We start from the raw sequence: 14,725 nt of genomic DNA, 5'->3' as shown, positions 1-14,725 counted from the left end.
TGAATGAATTATGTTGTTCTTATCTTCCGGTTAAGGTTTTTATACCTTTAGTAAATCTGTATGCAATATTTTTAGAATTATTAACAATTTTTAAGTTGTTTAAGTGCCGCTAAGAGTTTATTTTTTTTTTACGGCGGCCATTGATTGTTTACATTTGAAACAGCAGAGTAGTGGGTTTGTTGCCAATCTAGAGAAACGTAGCTTCGCAACAACAAAGATAATGCCTTCATTTATTATTGCGAATTATATCATGCTTAATCGTTTCTGGAATTTTTTCGAGGAAATAAGTGTGTAAGATTTATTTCGCGCTGGGAAATGAAAAAGTTCCCCCCCCCGTAAAGTGTTGCCATTGCTCGCTTTTAAATCGTAGAGTTTGTTAATCAAAAATTCGTTAAAATTTTACGTATAAAATATGAAATTGATTATAAAACAAATTTCAAATTTGGGCTTTCAGATACCCATATTCACAATAGGATTACGTTATTCAAAATTGGGTGGCTTTAGGTACCGTTGTTTTATCACAATGCGAGAAACATAAATACATTAATGCAGATTCTTCATTATTTAATTTCTTCAAATACAATACAGGGCGATAGTATTTGATGGCAACGATTTGAAAAGTGATACGCTGTTTATAGGATTCCGACGCAAAATTGCAAAACGAAAACAATAGTCATTCAGGGACAAAGCTCCTTTGGACTAAAAAGCTAAAAGAAAAAGAATAAAAAAGAAACTATATAGGTTCCCAACAATTAAACATGGATTTCGTGAAAAAAGATATCACAATACAGGAAAAAAAACATGCCAAAATAAAACATAAAATTAGCAAAGAAACAATCTTGTATTTGGAATAGATTTTAGTTAAGACTACTGATTTCGAGGGCAATTAGGTACAGGTCTCTCTTCATCAGGAGCAAAAACCTATTTAACCTCGAAATTGATAAAATCTTCACTAACATCTACGACAAAAACAAGCAACCCTTCCCTTACAAACTGTTGTGCAGTTTTTTAAAAGATCGAATTTAGACAAACAGCCGTGAAATCTTTGAAAACAAACTTCTTTCGGCCTAAAGGATAAATCTATTATACAAATTCAGATGTAAAAAAAAAAAAAAAAAAAAAAAAAAAAAGGTATAATTTGTTTCTAACGTGTTTCGACAAATTGTTTGCTCTAAAAATTAAAAAATCTGATGTGTACACCACATGACTTCTTTGTACGGAATATTAAATTATACGCATTTTTGTTGCATTTTATTTAAAAAACAGGCTCAGCCGTACTTAAAACAATTTTTAAATTGTTAATAATTTTACTATTGGATGCAGATTAAGTAAAAGCATAAACACCTTACACGGAAGATAAGAGCAACATAATTCAATCAGATTTAAACTGAAAAATGTACAATTTATTAACATATAAGAATAAAAAAACTGAGCTCATAGAGTCAAATAACAGAGTGTGTATATATATACACATAAAACACTTTTGGTGCCGCCCATTGCCACCAAAACGGGAGGTGCACAACTATATGTTATAGCAGTCTTATACACAAAGTTTCAACTTTCTGAGGCTGCTCGTTTTTGAGTTATGGGAGATAAATGCATACATACTTACGTACGTACGTAAGTCACAAAAAAAAAAAAATCTCTTCTGAATCCATTTTAAATCAGTTTTATAATGCGTTTGGGGAAAAAGAATCCTTTATTCAGTCCTTACGTACAGATGTCACGCAAAAATGTCGTTAAATTGCATTCGATAGTGGTCGAAATGGATATTTTCATTGAAATATGATAACCGATAATTTTTTCGATTACAGTACTTTCTTTACTTCGTAGCCCACCAGCGGTCGAGCGGTAAAGTCACTGAACACTAGTAGTTCGGTCCGAGGTTCGAATCCCGCAAACGGGCTGGCTGCATAGGCGTTTTCGTGGTTTTCCCCATGTGTAACGTATAGGAGCCAGTTTCCCTTAGAAAGTCCTCCACGAAGGCATCCCTCCCCTTAAGCAGATAGCCCTAGTGTGCTTTGCCGTAATTAAATAAACCAAACCAAACCAAACCTTTACTTCGTACAAGGAAGTAAAAACAATGTATAGAAGTTCTAAATAAAATTGCGTTCTAAATATAATTCTAAAGCAAAAATTTACAATCATCCGAATGTCCTCTCCGTTGCACTTAAAATTTGATGTTAACTGTATACCAGACTCACAGTTTAAACTTTCACTCTCTGCAAAGACAACTTATCCCTACATCTTACCCAGACTACTTGCTGCTATCTTACAGAATATTATTTTTTCAATCCAATCTATCACAAATCACGCAGATTAAACAAAAACAATTTGGATCTACTTGACGGCTCATAAATTAAGAAACAAAAAATAGAACTACTACAGCCAGGATGCTAATCCAGTTTTATAGTTTAAAATTTATATATTTGATAAGCATATACAGAATGGCAATGCTAAATTTCAAATTTAGAGTGGCTCAACTTTGAGCTGTCATCCTAATTAAAACTAACAATGATTAAACTCTAATTAAATATAACTTACCTAAGACAGAGAAAAATCCCCCCGATCCTCTTTAATTACCCAGCGTCTGAAACTAACCTAAATACGGTAAAGAAATACAGAAAATAAAGTAAATATGTTACCGGGAAAGACCTAAATTGGAGAATGTCGACTTTCACCTGAGAATGTTAACATTCACCAAATGCTTTGGTGAAAGATCGAATATTGCATTACATACATTCTTGTACATTCGGACCCTCACCGGTGTATGTCGACAATCACAGATATGCTCTGGTGTAAGATCGAATATTGCATTACATACATTCTTGTACATTCGGACCCTCACCGGTGTATGTCGACAATCACAGATATGCTCTGGTGTAGGTCGAAAAGAGAGGAGTATATTTACACGCTGTCATTGCAAAAGGACGTGTTCCAGAAGTAAATCCAGTTGTAAAAGCAAGGACCTCTTGTGCAATTCAAAGTGTCCTAATAGTTTAAGTTGTTGCAGTAAATAAGATTTGAATTACATAATTTAGTAAGTTTTTAAATTCTATTAATTTCCTTTCTCATTTTGAATGTACTGTGTGTTTTAAGTTCTTATATTCTTAAGTTCTCATTTTAAGTCTCGAGTGCGTTTTTTCGAGACTGAATTACGGAGAAGAAAATATAATATTCTTATATGTTCAACATTCACCATTAGCACATGGTGAATGTCGACATTCACCGGTGTAAGTCAGAAATAAGAGTATTTAAAAAATATTTCGGACATGCACCAAGCGACTATGTGAATGTTGACATTCACCGGTGAAAGTCGACATTCTCCAGATTTCGGTGTTTCACCGTAACAAATACACTAGAGAAAAAATTTCTAAATTAAATTTTTTGAAAAAAATCGCTTCACTACACTGTATTGCCATTTACAAACAGTAAATATGCGAAATTTTAGTTACGTTTTCCTATAGCTATAAACACAATGAATAATTTAAACAAAAGCTTATTAGCCCAGAAGGGAAATTAATAGCCCAGAAGGGCTATTCATTTCGTTTTGGCATTTTGTGTTGATTCGCTATAAACGGCGAATCACTTTTTAAAGTGCTGCCACCAAATATTATAGCCCCGTATTATATTTAAAAATTAAATACTGAAGAATCTGCATAAATATGCGTATGTTTCTCACATTGTGATAAAACAAAAGTAGCTAGAGCCTGCAATTTTACGTAACGAACGTCTCCACCCGAATATGGACTTCCGGAAGGCCAAATTTGAATTTGTTTTATTATCTATTTCATATTTTGTAGAGCATTTATGAATTTTTCACTAAGAATCTACACGATTTCGAAGCAAGCAGTGGCAACACTGTATGAAAAAAAAAAAAAAATTATTTCCAGGGTGCCAGACTGTGTACTAGAAATTCTAAAAATATGCTCTTTTATGCGATACTGCTGTTGAATTGAATTTTATGGTTTATGTACGAAGAACATGATATTTAATTAAGGCACGAAACGTTAAAAAAACGCCTCTTAGGACGTAATATAAAATCTGAAAGCTTACAGATTTTTTTTTTTTACCTTTTAATAAAATTAATCTTATTAAATTTATCTTAATTTTATTTAATAAATCTTTAATTTAATAAATCTTAATTTTATGAAAAGATTAATAAATTTAATCTTTTAATAAAATTGTACGTATATCCGATGTAATGCGTAGTGTATTGGTTATCTAACATGTCTGATTTAATTATAAAAGTTTCTATTTTCGGTGGAGGAGATAGGATGTTATGTATCATTTCCATGATAAATTACTAGAGAGTACTTATTTTCCTTGCGTTGTACTGGGGCTCTGATAAATCTGTTGTTGTGACTTATCTCACTTGTCTAATAGTAACACAAAAAATTCATCGTTTATGAGCCGAGCTCAAGAAATTCATCGTTGCAAGAAGTGCAAGACTGCACCTGTCGTTGGCAAGAGCATTGAGCAACTTAGTCTATAAGGGACTCTAAGTGCTCTATAAATTGGGGACTTACCACCAACCTCTCGAGAGGAGTTCCAGCTCGCCGCATATTTACAGTGCCCCATGCCGAACGGATACTGTACATTTACAAATATCCATACCTTCTCAGGATTCGAACACCCGCTTTCCGATACGGCAGTCAGCGTTGCTAGCCACTAACCTGGTTGGGCGGCTCTGATAAATCTTTCTGTCTCAAGCGACAAAACACCTAGATTCGTATCTGCTTCGGCCTGCGAACCAATCGACTCTCAGCCGGATGTGCTTCCAATTACACCAGAAGGGTACGCGGTAAAAAGGGAGAAACCATCTTACAAATATGTAGATCTAAACTCGCGAGAGACCCATCAGGCATTCCATAATTACAAACATCATTTGCTTTATCCAGAAATTATGCACGTAAATTAATTTTGAAATACCGTCCTTCAGAGAGTCGAAATAAATATTTATACAAAATGCTTCTGAAGAGTATAATACTTTTTTTCTCCGAGGAATTTGTTGTAGAATAAAGATAAGAAATAACCAAACTAAATAGGATATATTTAAAAAACATTTTGAAGGCAAAACTAAAGTATTACAAACTAAAGAATTATCTTACGTGTTCATATACATGTAATAGCAATTTTGATGAGATGATGCGACGTAGATAAAAGAGGAAAACAGGTGTATTTGCATTTTTTCTCATAACAGCAGCCGTGTATATTTTGAGTTTAGGCATTGCACAATTTTGTCATAAAAATGAAAATCCGATCGTCGCATACTCGGCATAGTTTAATAGAATTATAGCGTGCAATATTTTTGGAACGTATGCCTGTTATCTCACATGTTCTGGCTTTTCAAATAGCGATGGAACAGAAAATTACACACTACGCATTCATAAAGCAAAGGAAACCGTTAAAAGAAGAATGACCGCAGTTGGAAAATTTGCCAACAAATACGGGGTTCCCCATTTTCTCATTATAGTATGCTATTAGCGAATTACATCATTGGCTATTATTGACACCCTATATGTGACTTCATAAAGTTTGGCACTTGCTCTTCTACTGCTAAGAATTTTCAAGATCACATGTCAGGCGTATTTATGCGGCGTTTGGAAATGGTTTCATAAGCATTTTCCACTAAATCGGTCACCAATTCAAAGTTGTGGGTTGAATTTTTCTTGAAATAAAATAGGGCATGATATGTGATAAAATTTAATGTAAATCAATTAGAAAACTTCATTATTAAGAATAAGATTATGGGGTTTAAAGTTATTTTTTTGTTTATTTTACAGACTATATACACTATATCTGTGTGTGTGCGTGCGTACATACAGCGAAACCCTTTACGTGACCAGGTTCTTAAGATGACAACCTCTAAAAGGAACCATTTATTTCTGAGTACATAAGTAAAGATGGGAATTCATAATTATAATATTATTCTTTACGGGCAATAGAGTACATATAAAGTATGGTCACTTTCCTTAACCTGTTCCGCCAAACTAAGTTAATGGCATTACAGGGTTAGGAAGTCATCCTAGTCGTTGCTAGCAATCTGACGATTAGGCCGCCTTTCTACATTTTACATTAACCTTCAGTTTCTTGGATATAATTCTTTTCATTCACTTGCTTCATTACCTCTAAGATGCCTTTGTTGCAGTAATAGTCCGTGAACAGTCTATTCACAGGATATGTGATGGAGTCGGAAGGAAAGAACAGCTGTCGAAGGTACTCTGTCAGAAGGTAGGAGAGCAGGTAATGAAGTGCGTCTGCGTCTTCCCCACAAAAACTGCAAGAACAGTAGACGTCCCGTCTGAGGAATCCTCTGTAATACTCTGGTAATTTCCCGTGGTTGGTACAGGCCTGGAGGAAGAGTCGCTTGCATTTGAGCCTCTTGAGTGTAGGTATTGGGAAGATGTTGTAAGTAAATCTTCCTGTCTCTTCTTCCTGCCATCGGGATGACCATGTCTCTTGGAATGCTGTCTTGAGGAGCCTTTTTGCAACTTCTTCGGAAAGCGGAACTTCCTTGTCAATTTCTGGTTTGAGAGCTGCGGTCTTAGCTAGTTCATCAGCTCGTTCGTTGCCTTTCTGCCCGGAGTGTCCTTTTATCCAGTTGATCTTTAAAGGGATGGAGAAGCCTAACGTCAAGAGGATCTCTCTAAGTGCTGCCGTGTGCGGATGTTTTGGAGGAAAGGAATTCAGCGCATTCAGAAAGCTCATACTATTTGTGAAGATTGAAGTGCGAGCTGCTGGTTTAGTAAGTCAGTTACCTGCTACTACTGGAAGATTAACTAATCTTCCGAAAACCTGTAGGCAAACATTTGCATCATGGAGGACTAATACAGCCGTTCTGCTATGTGCATTCCATTGCCTAGACGTCACTGTTTCGCCCGTTTGCAAAGATGTCGCTAGTATCGCTTAGAGAGAAAACAACTGGGTTTGTTCACTATTCTCATATGAAAGTAGGTTCAGTTTGTCATCTTCTTGTGGACGACAAATGATGTGGCAGGAGAGTAATACTCTACCGCCACATCCGGAAATAGTCCGGATGTGGATATAGCTCAGCAAACATACAGGAAAGAGACCGATATCCTACATGTAGTGTCATGGTATGGGCTGGCATCATAATCAACGGCAGTATGTCGCTCTATGTGCTTCCAGCTGGGACTATGACTGGTCAACGATATATTAGTGGTGTTCTGCTGCATCATGTTTGTATGTCCCGTGGTGCTGTGGGTGATAAATTTGTTCTCATGGACGACAACGCAACATATCATCGAGCAGTCTCCGGCTAGAAGTGTCTAGACAGCGAGGATATTCAACATTTGGTATGCCCTCGTACGTTCTCCAGATCGGAATAGCAATGAAAATGTTTGGGATGCTTTGGGGAGGAGTTTTGCTGATCGACAATGCCCACCAATAAACAAAGACGCCATATTCTGTGCACTGACAGAGGAATCGGATAAATTACCCCAAAAGCTGCTGGATAATGTTGTGCAAAGCAAGTCACGACATATGGAATCCTGCATCGCTTTCGATGGTGGTCGATCCCATACTAACATCTTACGCCAGAATGCTTACAGACGGTAATTGCATTCTTTTCATTTTTACGTATTCAGCACAAAATGAGCATTTGGTTCCTTGAACATTTTAAAATCCTTCTGGATTTCAAAGCACAATAAATTATATTTATTTTTATGTCCTAGTATTCTGGGTCTTATTTCCTTTCACTCGGCATCCAATCATACTTACTTTTTTACTCACTATATAGACCTTTATGATCCATTGTTAGTGTGTGTGTATGTCCTCCATCAAATGTATGTATATATAGATATATATAATAATTCAAAATCTCAAAACGAAAAAGAAAATGCCGCTTAAATACACTGGTGTGCAAAAATTAAGGTCGAAGTCGAAAAATTAGCATATCAGCTGAACGAAGAGGCAGAGCGGACAGAAAGACCAATCAGGAGGTTAAGTAAGGTGATGTATGGTAGCACATGCGCAGATATGCAGGTAGACGTAATGGGGGAGTGTCTGAGTAGTATAAAGCATGTTGTCGGTGTAAGATCAGTATTTCTGGCAAAGAGATCGCACGCCGTATAGCAGTTAAAATCACACCGAGTTGCTGCCTCAGCGAGAAATGGCGAATAATCAATCTGTTAGACGACATCTGGATGCTTTTACCCGAGGTCGAACATTGGGAAGTTGGAGGAAGGCCGCAGTGTGACAAGTGTGGCTGCAGAGTTCGGAATTGCTCACAGCATCGTTTCACGACTTTGGAGACAATTTCAAACTACAGGAACAGCTATCCGGGGGTTTAGTAGTGGTCATCCACGAGGAACGACACCCACATATGATCGGTATATTGCCTTACAGACCAGAAGAAACAGGCGGCAGACAGCGGGAGAAATCGCTAGACACACGACACAGGCGACTGGACGACCGATATCGCGTTTTACCGTGGCCAGAAGACTGCACGGTGGTGGTCTGTTTCCACGACGCCCTGTACGGTGTGTACCTCTAACGCCTGCCCATCGGAGAAGGCGTTCTCTGTGGTGCCGGGAACACCGGAATTGGAGAGACAATGAATGGGGACGAGTACTCTTTACAGATGAGAGCAGATTCAGTCTGAGTAGCCATTCTCATCGCATACTCATCTGGAGAGAGCGGGGAAGCCGCAATCATCCCTCGAACATCATTGAAAGGGACAGGTATGGAGGTGGCGATGTTCTCGTTTGGGGAGGCATCATGCTTGGTAGTCGTACAGACCTTCACATCTTCGACGCAGGTTCAGTCAACGGGACCCGTTATTGTAACGAGATTCTTCTTCCATATGTGCGTCTTTTTAGAGGCGCTATGGGTCCGCAGTTTCTTTTCATGGACGACAATGCTCTTAGAGAGTGAGGATATTGAACGTATGGATTGGCCGGCACGATCTCCGGATCTCAATCCCATCGAGCATGTATGGGATTTTCTAGGCAGACGCTTGGCAGCTCGTACCTTACCACCAGTAACGATTCCGGAGCTTCGATTGGCGCTGCAAGACGAATGGGAAGCAATGCCTCAACAACTCATTGTCACCCTCATTCTCAGCATGGGCAGACGCTGTGAAACCTGCCTAGCAGTCAGGGGAGATCATATCCCCTATTAAAGACCGGATGTTTCTTGCTGGATTGTGTTCCATCACAGGAATGTTTCGGCTTTCAGTCGCATTGCGCTCCATGCTACTTTTTCAATAAAGCTTCCTTTTATCCCTCTGATTTCTCTTTTAGTAAGTGTTGCTTACATTACTCATGTCACTACGTATTGGGGATCTTACGGTATTAAATGCGTTGATTTGGAAAGCTTTTGTACAAAGTTATATTGAAAAAACCGTCTCGTCCTTAATTTTTGCACACCAGTGTATTTCAAGGCCAAACTTTCCTATTATCACCGTGAATTTATATATATATGGTTTATTTTATTAATGTTCTTATGCTTTAACATGTATTTGTCCATCCGAAATACTAGGTATCTGTCATTTGACCCGTATTATTTATGTGACTTTGAGTTTAGCTTCTGGACAATGCTTTTTGAAAATTCTTATCAATCCTTAAGCACAAATTAGCCCTACAACTTAATAATCATCTATATCTAAACATGCAAAAAATTACCGAAACTATATTGTATCAATCAACGAAAGATCATGACTAATGTTTCCCAGTATTATATCACACTTCATGCCATTTAGTGATATTATACGAGAATTGGAATAAATTCTTTCAGACTACATCACGGACTTTCAAATGGTAAAATAGCAAACGATTTGTTAGAAGTTACTGTCTCTGAAATTGCAATGTAAAGACTTAAGTAGAAAAAGAAATGAATGGGGCCAAAGTGTTACTTTCGTTCCTAAAATCCAGATATGTCATTTTAAAAGAGCTAAAACTTTGATGTAAGAAATTCACATATTAAGTGTTATCTCCATTTTACAGTTTTGTTTCTGCCCTTTTTGAAGAATTTCGAATCTCCTCCTCCTTGCCCAGAGAATGAGATGTATAGACATTGTCTCACCAACTGCTCTACTTGCGAAGAGAGAGGGCGGTGCGCCATTCAGAGCTGTTCGGATGGTGGTTGCGACTGCATACCTCGTTATTTTCGACTCACCCCAGGAGGACCCTGTCAGCCCGTCTCCCTTTGCCCGAAACGTAAGTAAAAATACCTCTGAATATCTTCTCAAAATATTTTAGAGCGATTAAATGGTAGAAAACAGTAGAAATAATTAATTTAGTTTGTTTAGTCAATTATGCCAAAGCAATGGTCGAAATGGTTATTTTTTTTTTTAAATATGATAACCGGAATTTTTCGTGATTACAATACTTCCTATACTTCGTACAAGGCAGTAAAAAGTTAAAGTCTTCCTAAATATCACAAACAGAATAACCAAATTGCCATATTTCTGACAACAATTTTAATCAGGAGAGGATAAAACAGGCTTAGAATTTTCGCACATTTTTAAAGGTAATTCCTTCTACACTCATGTCCACAAATTAAGGACAATTCGGAGTCACGCTGAAATCGAACTCTAAAATAAATATATCACCTGTAAAATCACACATCTTCAAGAATCATATGCAAATTTCAGGAAGTAACCAGATGAGCCTCAGACCGGTCTCGTCAGCTCTCTTCAGCCACTGGTACGACAATTTCAAGGCAGACCGTGTACAGACGCTTAGGGCAGATTGCTCTATATGCTCGTAGATCTGTCAGATGCGTTCCAATTACTGCAACTCACTGTCGCCTGCGGTTAGCCGGGAGTAGAGAGTATGCATTGTGGACACCACAACAGTAGGCTTGTGTGATATTTTCCGACGAGTCCCGGATTAGCTTGCAGTCTGATTCTCCCCGGACTTTCATATGGAGAGCTCCACGTACCCGTTACCACCAAGAAAACATCATTGAACGACACCGTTACGGTGGTGCAGGAGTGCTCGTTTGGGGTGGAATTATTCTGGGTTCCAGAACTGACCTGCATGTTCAAATTGGAACCATGACAAGCCAAATCTATCGGGACGTCATTCTGGAACAACATATACGTTTGTTTCGGGGCACCATGGGCGCACAATTTGTGTTTATGGATGACAACGGCCGTCCTCACATCGTAAGCGAATGCCTTCAATCGGAGGATACCACCCGTATGGACTGGCCAGCATTCTCACCGGACTTGAATCCAGTAGAGCACGTGTGGGACATGCTTCGCCGACGAGTTGCAACCCGTCAACCTCCTCCTACATGTCTACCGGAACTTCGGAGAGCATTGCTTTTTGAGTGGTGTAATATACCCCAAGATCAGATCGATAATTTGATGTTCAGCATGCCTAGGCGTTGTACGGACTGCATTGCATCGTCTGGGAGACATACAATGTATTAACAATCATACCAACCATGTAATATTGGTTTTTTGTAAATAGGTTTTTTTTTTGTAATTTGCTCCAGGGAGAAAAAATCGCTAATTTTTTTAATAATATCAAACATATAGCATCTTTTTTTGCTCTTTACCTTTTGTTTAATAAATAAGCTTTACAAATAAGTCAAATTTGTTTTGCTTCTAACTCTTCCTTTGCCTGATTTTGCATTATCCTTAATTAATGGACATGAGTGTAAATGTGGGGAGAAAGATGTTAATTCATATCTATCTTGCCTTTACAGCCGAGTGCGGGGAAAACGAGGTATTTCGAGAATGTGGTCCCCTGTGCGAGACCTGCGGTACTTACAGATGCCGTGTCATTCAGTGTGATTACAAGTGTTACTGTAAGCAGGGTTATCTTCGAGACAAAGACGGAAAGTGTGTGCCAGAGGAGGACTGTCCAAAGAGTAAGTAGTCTACTTTCCTCTTAAAATATTCTTTACCTTGTAGGGTTTCTTTTAGTTAAGTAACCTTTTATTCAAATTGTTGTTATCCTTCCTGAACTCCTCAACTTCCCCTCGCATTTCCTCGCCAGGATGTAAATTTAAAGTTAAGTGAAGTGTGCATTTAAACGGATGAATCTTGGAGTTTATTCAGAGCCTATTTTCTCTAGCCAGCGCACGGTCGTATCTTGCTGTTACGCTAATACGCCCCTCGGCCATTTCGAATCATTGTCACGCCTGTTAGGTTTCTTGAGTCATCCTAAATTAGTCCTAACTTAATGTGCTAATACAGCACTATTTTATTTAGATTTGAATTGATTTCTGTAATAAAGTTTAAGTTCCACCGCAAATTGTCGGTGTGATTGTAAAGCATTGTGCCCTACTGTTATCAGTTGCAGGGCTGCGGAGTCGGAGTCATGCAGTCGGAATCGGAGTCGGGCAGATTTTGGGGTAAAAGGAATCGGAGCTGGAGAAGCTAAAAACGGGTCCACTCCGACTCTAGTTTTTGTTGGACAGTTTGAATTTGAAATGAAATTAAAGTGAATTGAAAAAACATTCATGAAAAACTGAGTTATTTTTATTTATGGACTATATACATTTGTAGAGTTCCTCACTTTGGAATTCTAACTTAATGTTGGAAGTGAAGAATCTAAGAACTGATAGCGAATAATCGCTTGAGTTCGGTGACAATAAACAACAAGATAGAAGGGTAACTAACCCTTTACTATTCCAATAAGATTTAACAAAACTCCGTCTGGGAGTGTACAAGCAAAGCCCGCACTTGAACTTAAAAGACTAAGAATTAAACTAAAACTAAGATTAACTAAAGAAGTATAGCCGAAGCTATCAAGGTTCAAATCGAGTTGACCCCTTAACTTATTTGACTACGAAGCTCAACAAGTGCCTGAGTACGGCCGAGCGTAATAACAGCTTTGAGAGAGAGAGTGGCCAAAAAGGCAGACGCGCGTAAATCAGAAACTCTGATTCTCTCTTCCAGTAACTTTGTGGTTTAAATACCGCTCTTCCTCATTAAATATTCAGCAAGTTTCCAAAACTACGTTCTGGCCGGAAGTAGTAAGTTGAAGTTAAGAATTTGACAGGAAAGGAACTTTAACTTAAAATTTAACTGTTAATAAAATTAACATAATCCTTACACATTAATAAATAGTTATTTTCTATTTTATTGACATATTGATAAATAAATATAAGGGAGGAGGATGAATGTGATATTTTCCATTAGTCACTAAACTGATTCCTTTAGTTACACCATTTAGCTACAAATGTCACTGGTAAATTTAGGTAAGCAGTAATAGAAGCAAGAACTCCCAAAATTGATGCCATTCTTAGGAAGCGAGCAGGAAAAGGAACAATTATTGATCAAGCAACGCGATGGAGAAGTACATATCTGATGATATAGAGGTTGTTAGAGTTAAGAACGTTTTTAGAAGATGTAGATATGTAAGGATCTTAAGTTTTACTAACGTTTATTTTATTTTAAATCTTTACTATCACTTCTTATTTTCTACTTCCGGCCAGAATTAAAAGCGTTAACTTATTTATGCAAAATTTGTCTGGCGAACGCCAAGTACTTAAGTTGTGGCTTTTTGGCAAGCGAGAGAGAGGAAGGAGTTAATCGAAGCAGGCCGCTTACCTTAGAAGTTTTACTCAGTTGCTGGTTGCCTTCCAGGCCAGAGGTTTAATCCTCTTGATAATTTTTTTAAACGTATTGTAGTGCTAACAGTTCTCTGTACTACATACGGCTTCCTGTTAATATAAGGCCAATCTTCCACGTTTATTATTTCAAAGTTAAGAGTTTAGTTATATTTTCATATTCTTACGTTTAGACCACAAGTAGTGGGTCTTTGTATTCCGAAGTACGGAAATTATTGTAAAGAGAGAAAAATAAAGGGTTTTGTATACCCTTCTTGTGTATCCTGTCTACTTCCCACAGTTATTGAACATAGCTTTAGTAAACTCTCTGTTCCGAGTCAGGTTCTTGCATGTTCCCAAAGAAAGTAAGACGGAACATTGAACCTGATAGATAATCCTAATGTTTCACTAACAGAAAGACTGTGGAATGATCTTTCAGAATTGGAAACTCTTCTTTCTACGCCGTATATAACGACAAAAAAGCTACAATCTGAAGAATTCAGAGAAGAGGCGAGAATGGAAGAATCTGATGTTTGGTTCTTTCTGAAATGAGGAGAATGATTTCTTCAATGAAGAAAAGAGAAACTAGTTTGCTAGACAATGACATTTTGCTGGGTTCAATATACATAGATCCGAAGCACTGAATTTTGTTTGATGATGAACAAATTAAGAAGGCGATGAAAGCACTCTATGAACTTTCAAGAAGAATGAAATTATTTTGAGAACAATTGCAGTATTGAAATCAGGACAGTCAAACTGCAGACATTGCAACTGGGTCTCTGTCATCCTCTTCCAGTGATGAATTAGATTTTGAGACATATTTTTGGATAATATAAGGTTAAAGCAAAGCAAATGAAAATAAAGAACCAAAAGCCTTTAGATAAAAAAATGAAAGCAAGATTTCTACACGGCCTTTGGAAAAATAGAGACATATGACTGCTCTCGCAAGAAGAACTTATAAAAGTCTATCCTAAAAAGTTAAAAGAAGTAGCCCTAACAGTAATAGCTCTTCCTCCTTCTCAAGTTATTCTACGCTACGAGAGTCGATAGCAAGTTGACGGCCGCCAGATGTCGCTGCTAGTAAAAAACAGGTCTGCCCGACATCCTATATTACGTTGTCGAAACGGAAGTTGTCGAAAGTGCGTGAAAAAGTGTTGCCGCGTCGTCAATCAGGGTTGTGCAGTTGACGTAC

At 37.7% G+C, this 14,725-nt stretch overlaps 1 protein-coding gene across 1 annotated transcript in view; it reads left to right on the top strand.

Annotated features, from left to right (window-relative positions):
* The window catches only part of LOC118181269 (uncharacterized), a 42,109-nt gene that overhangs the window by 6,638 nt on the left and 20,746 nt on the right, over positions 1-14,725 (top strand). Inside the window, exons 2-3 of the mRNA XM_035350356.2 lie at positions 9,969-10,181; positions 11,683-11,847. Coding sequence (XP_035206247.1) covers positions 9,969-10,181; positions 11,683-11,847 — 378 coding nt within the window. The remainder of the gene's footprint in view (positions 1-9,968; positions 10,182-11,682; positions 11,848-14,725) is intronic.

This window comes from Stegodyphus dumicola, chromosome 12, assembly GCF_044657685.1.
Source record: "Stegodyphus dumicola isolate Sdum_Otavi_A_Nest chromosome 12, ASM4465768v1".
Classification (NCBI taxonomy): Eukaryota; Metazoa; Arthropoda; class Arachnida; order Araneae; family Eresidae; genus Stegodyphus; species Stegodyphus dumicola.
The sequence above is the reverse complement of the archived record's forward strand: the minus strand, read 5'-3'. Positions and strand labels throughout refer to the sequence as shown.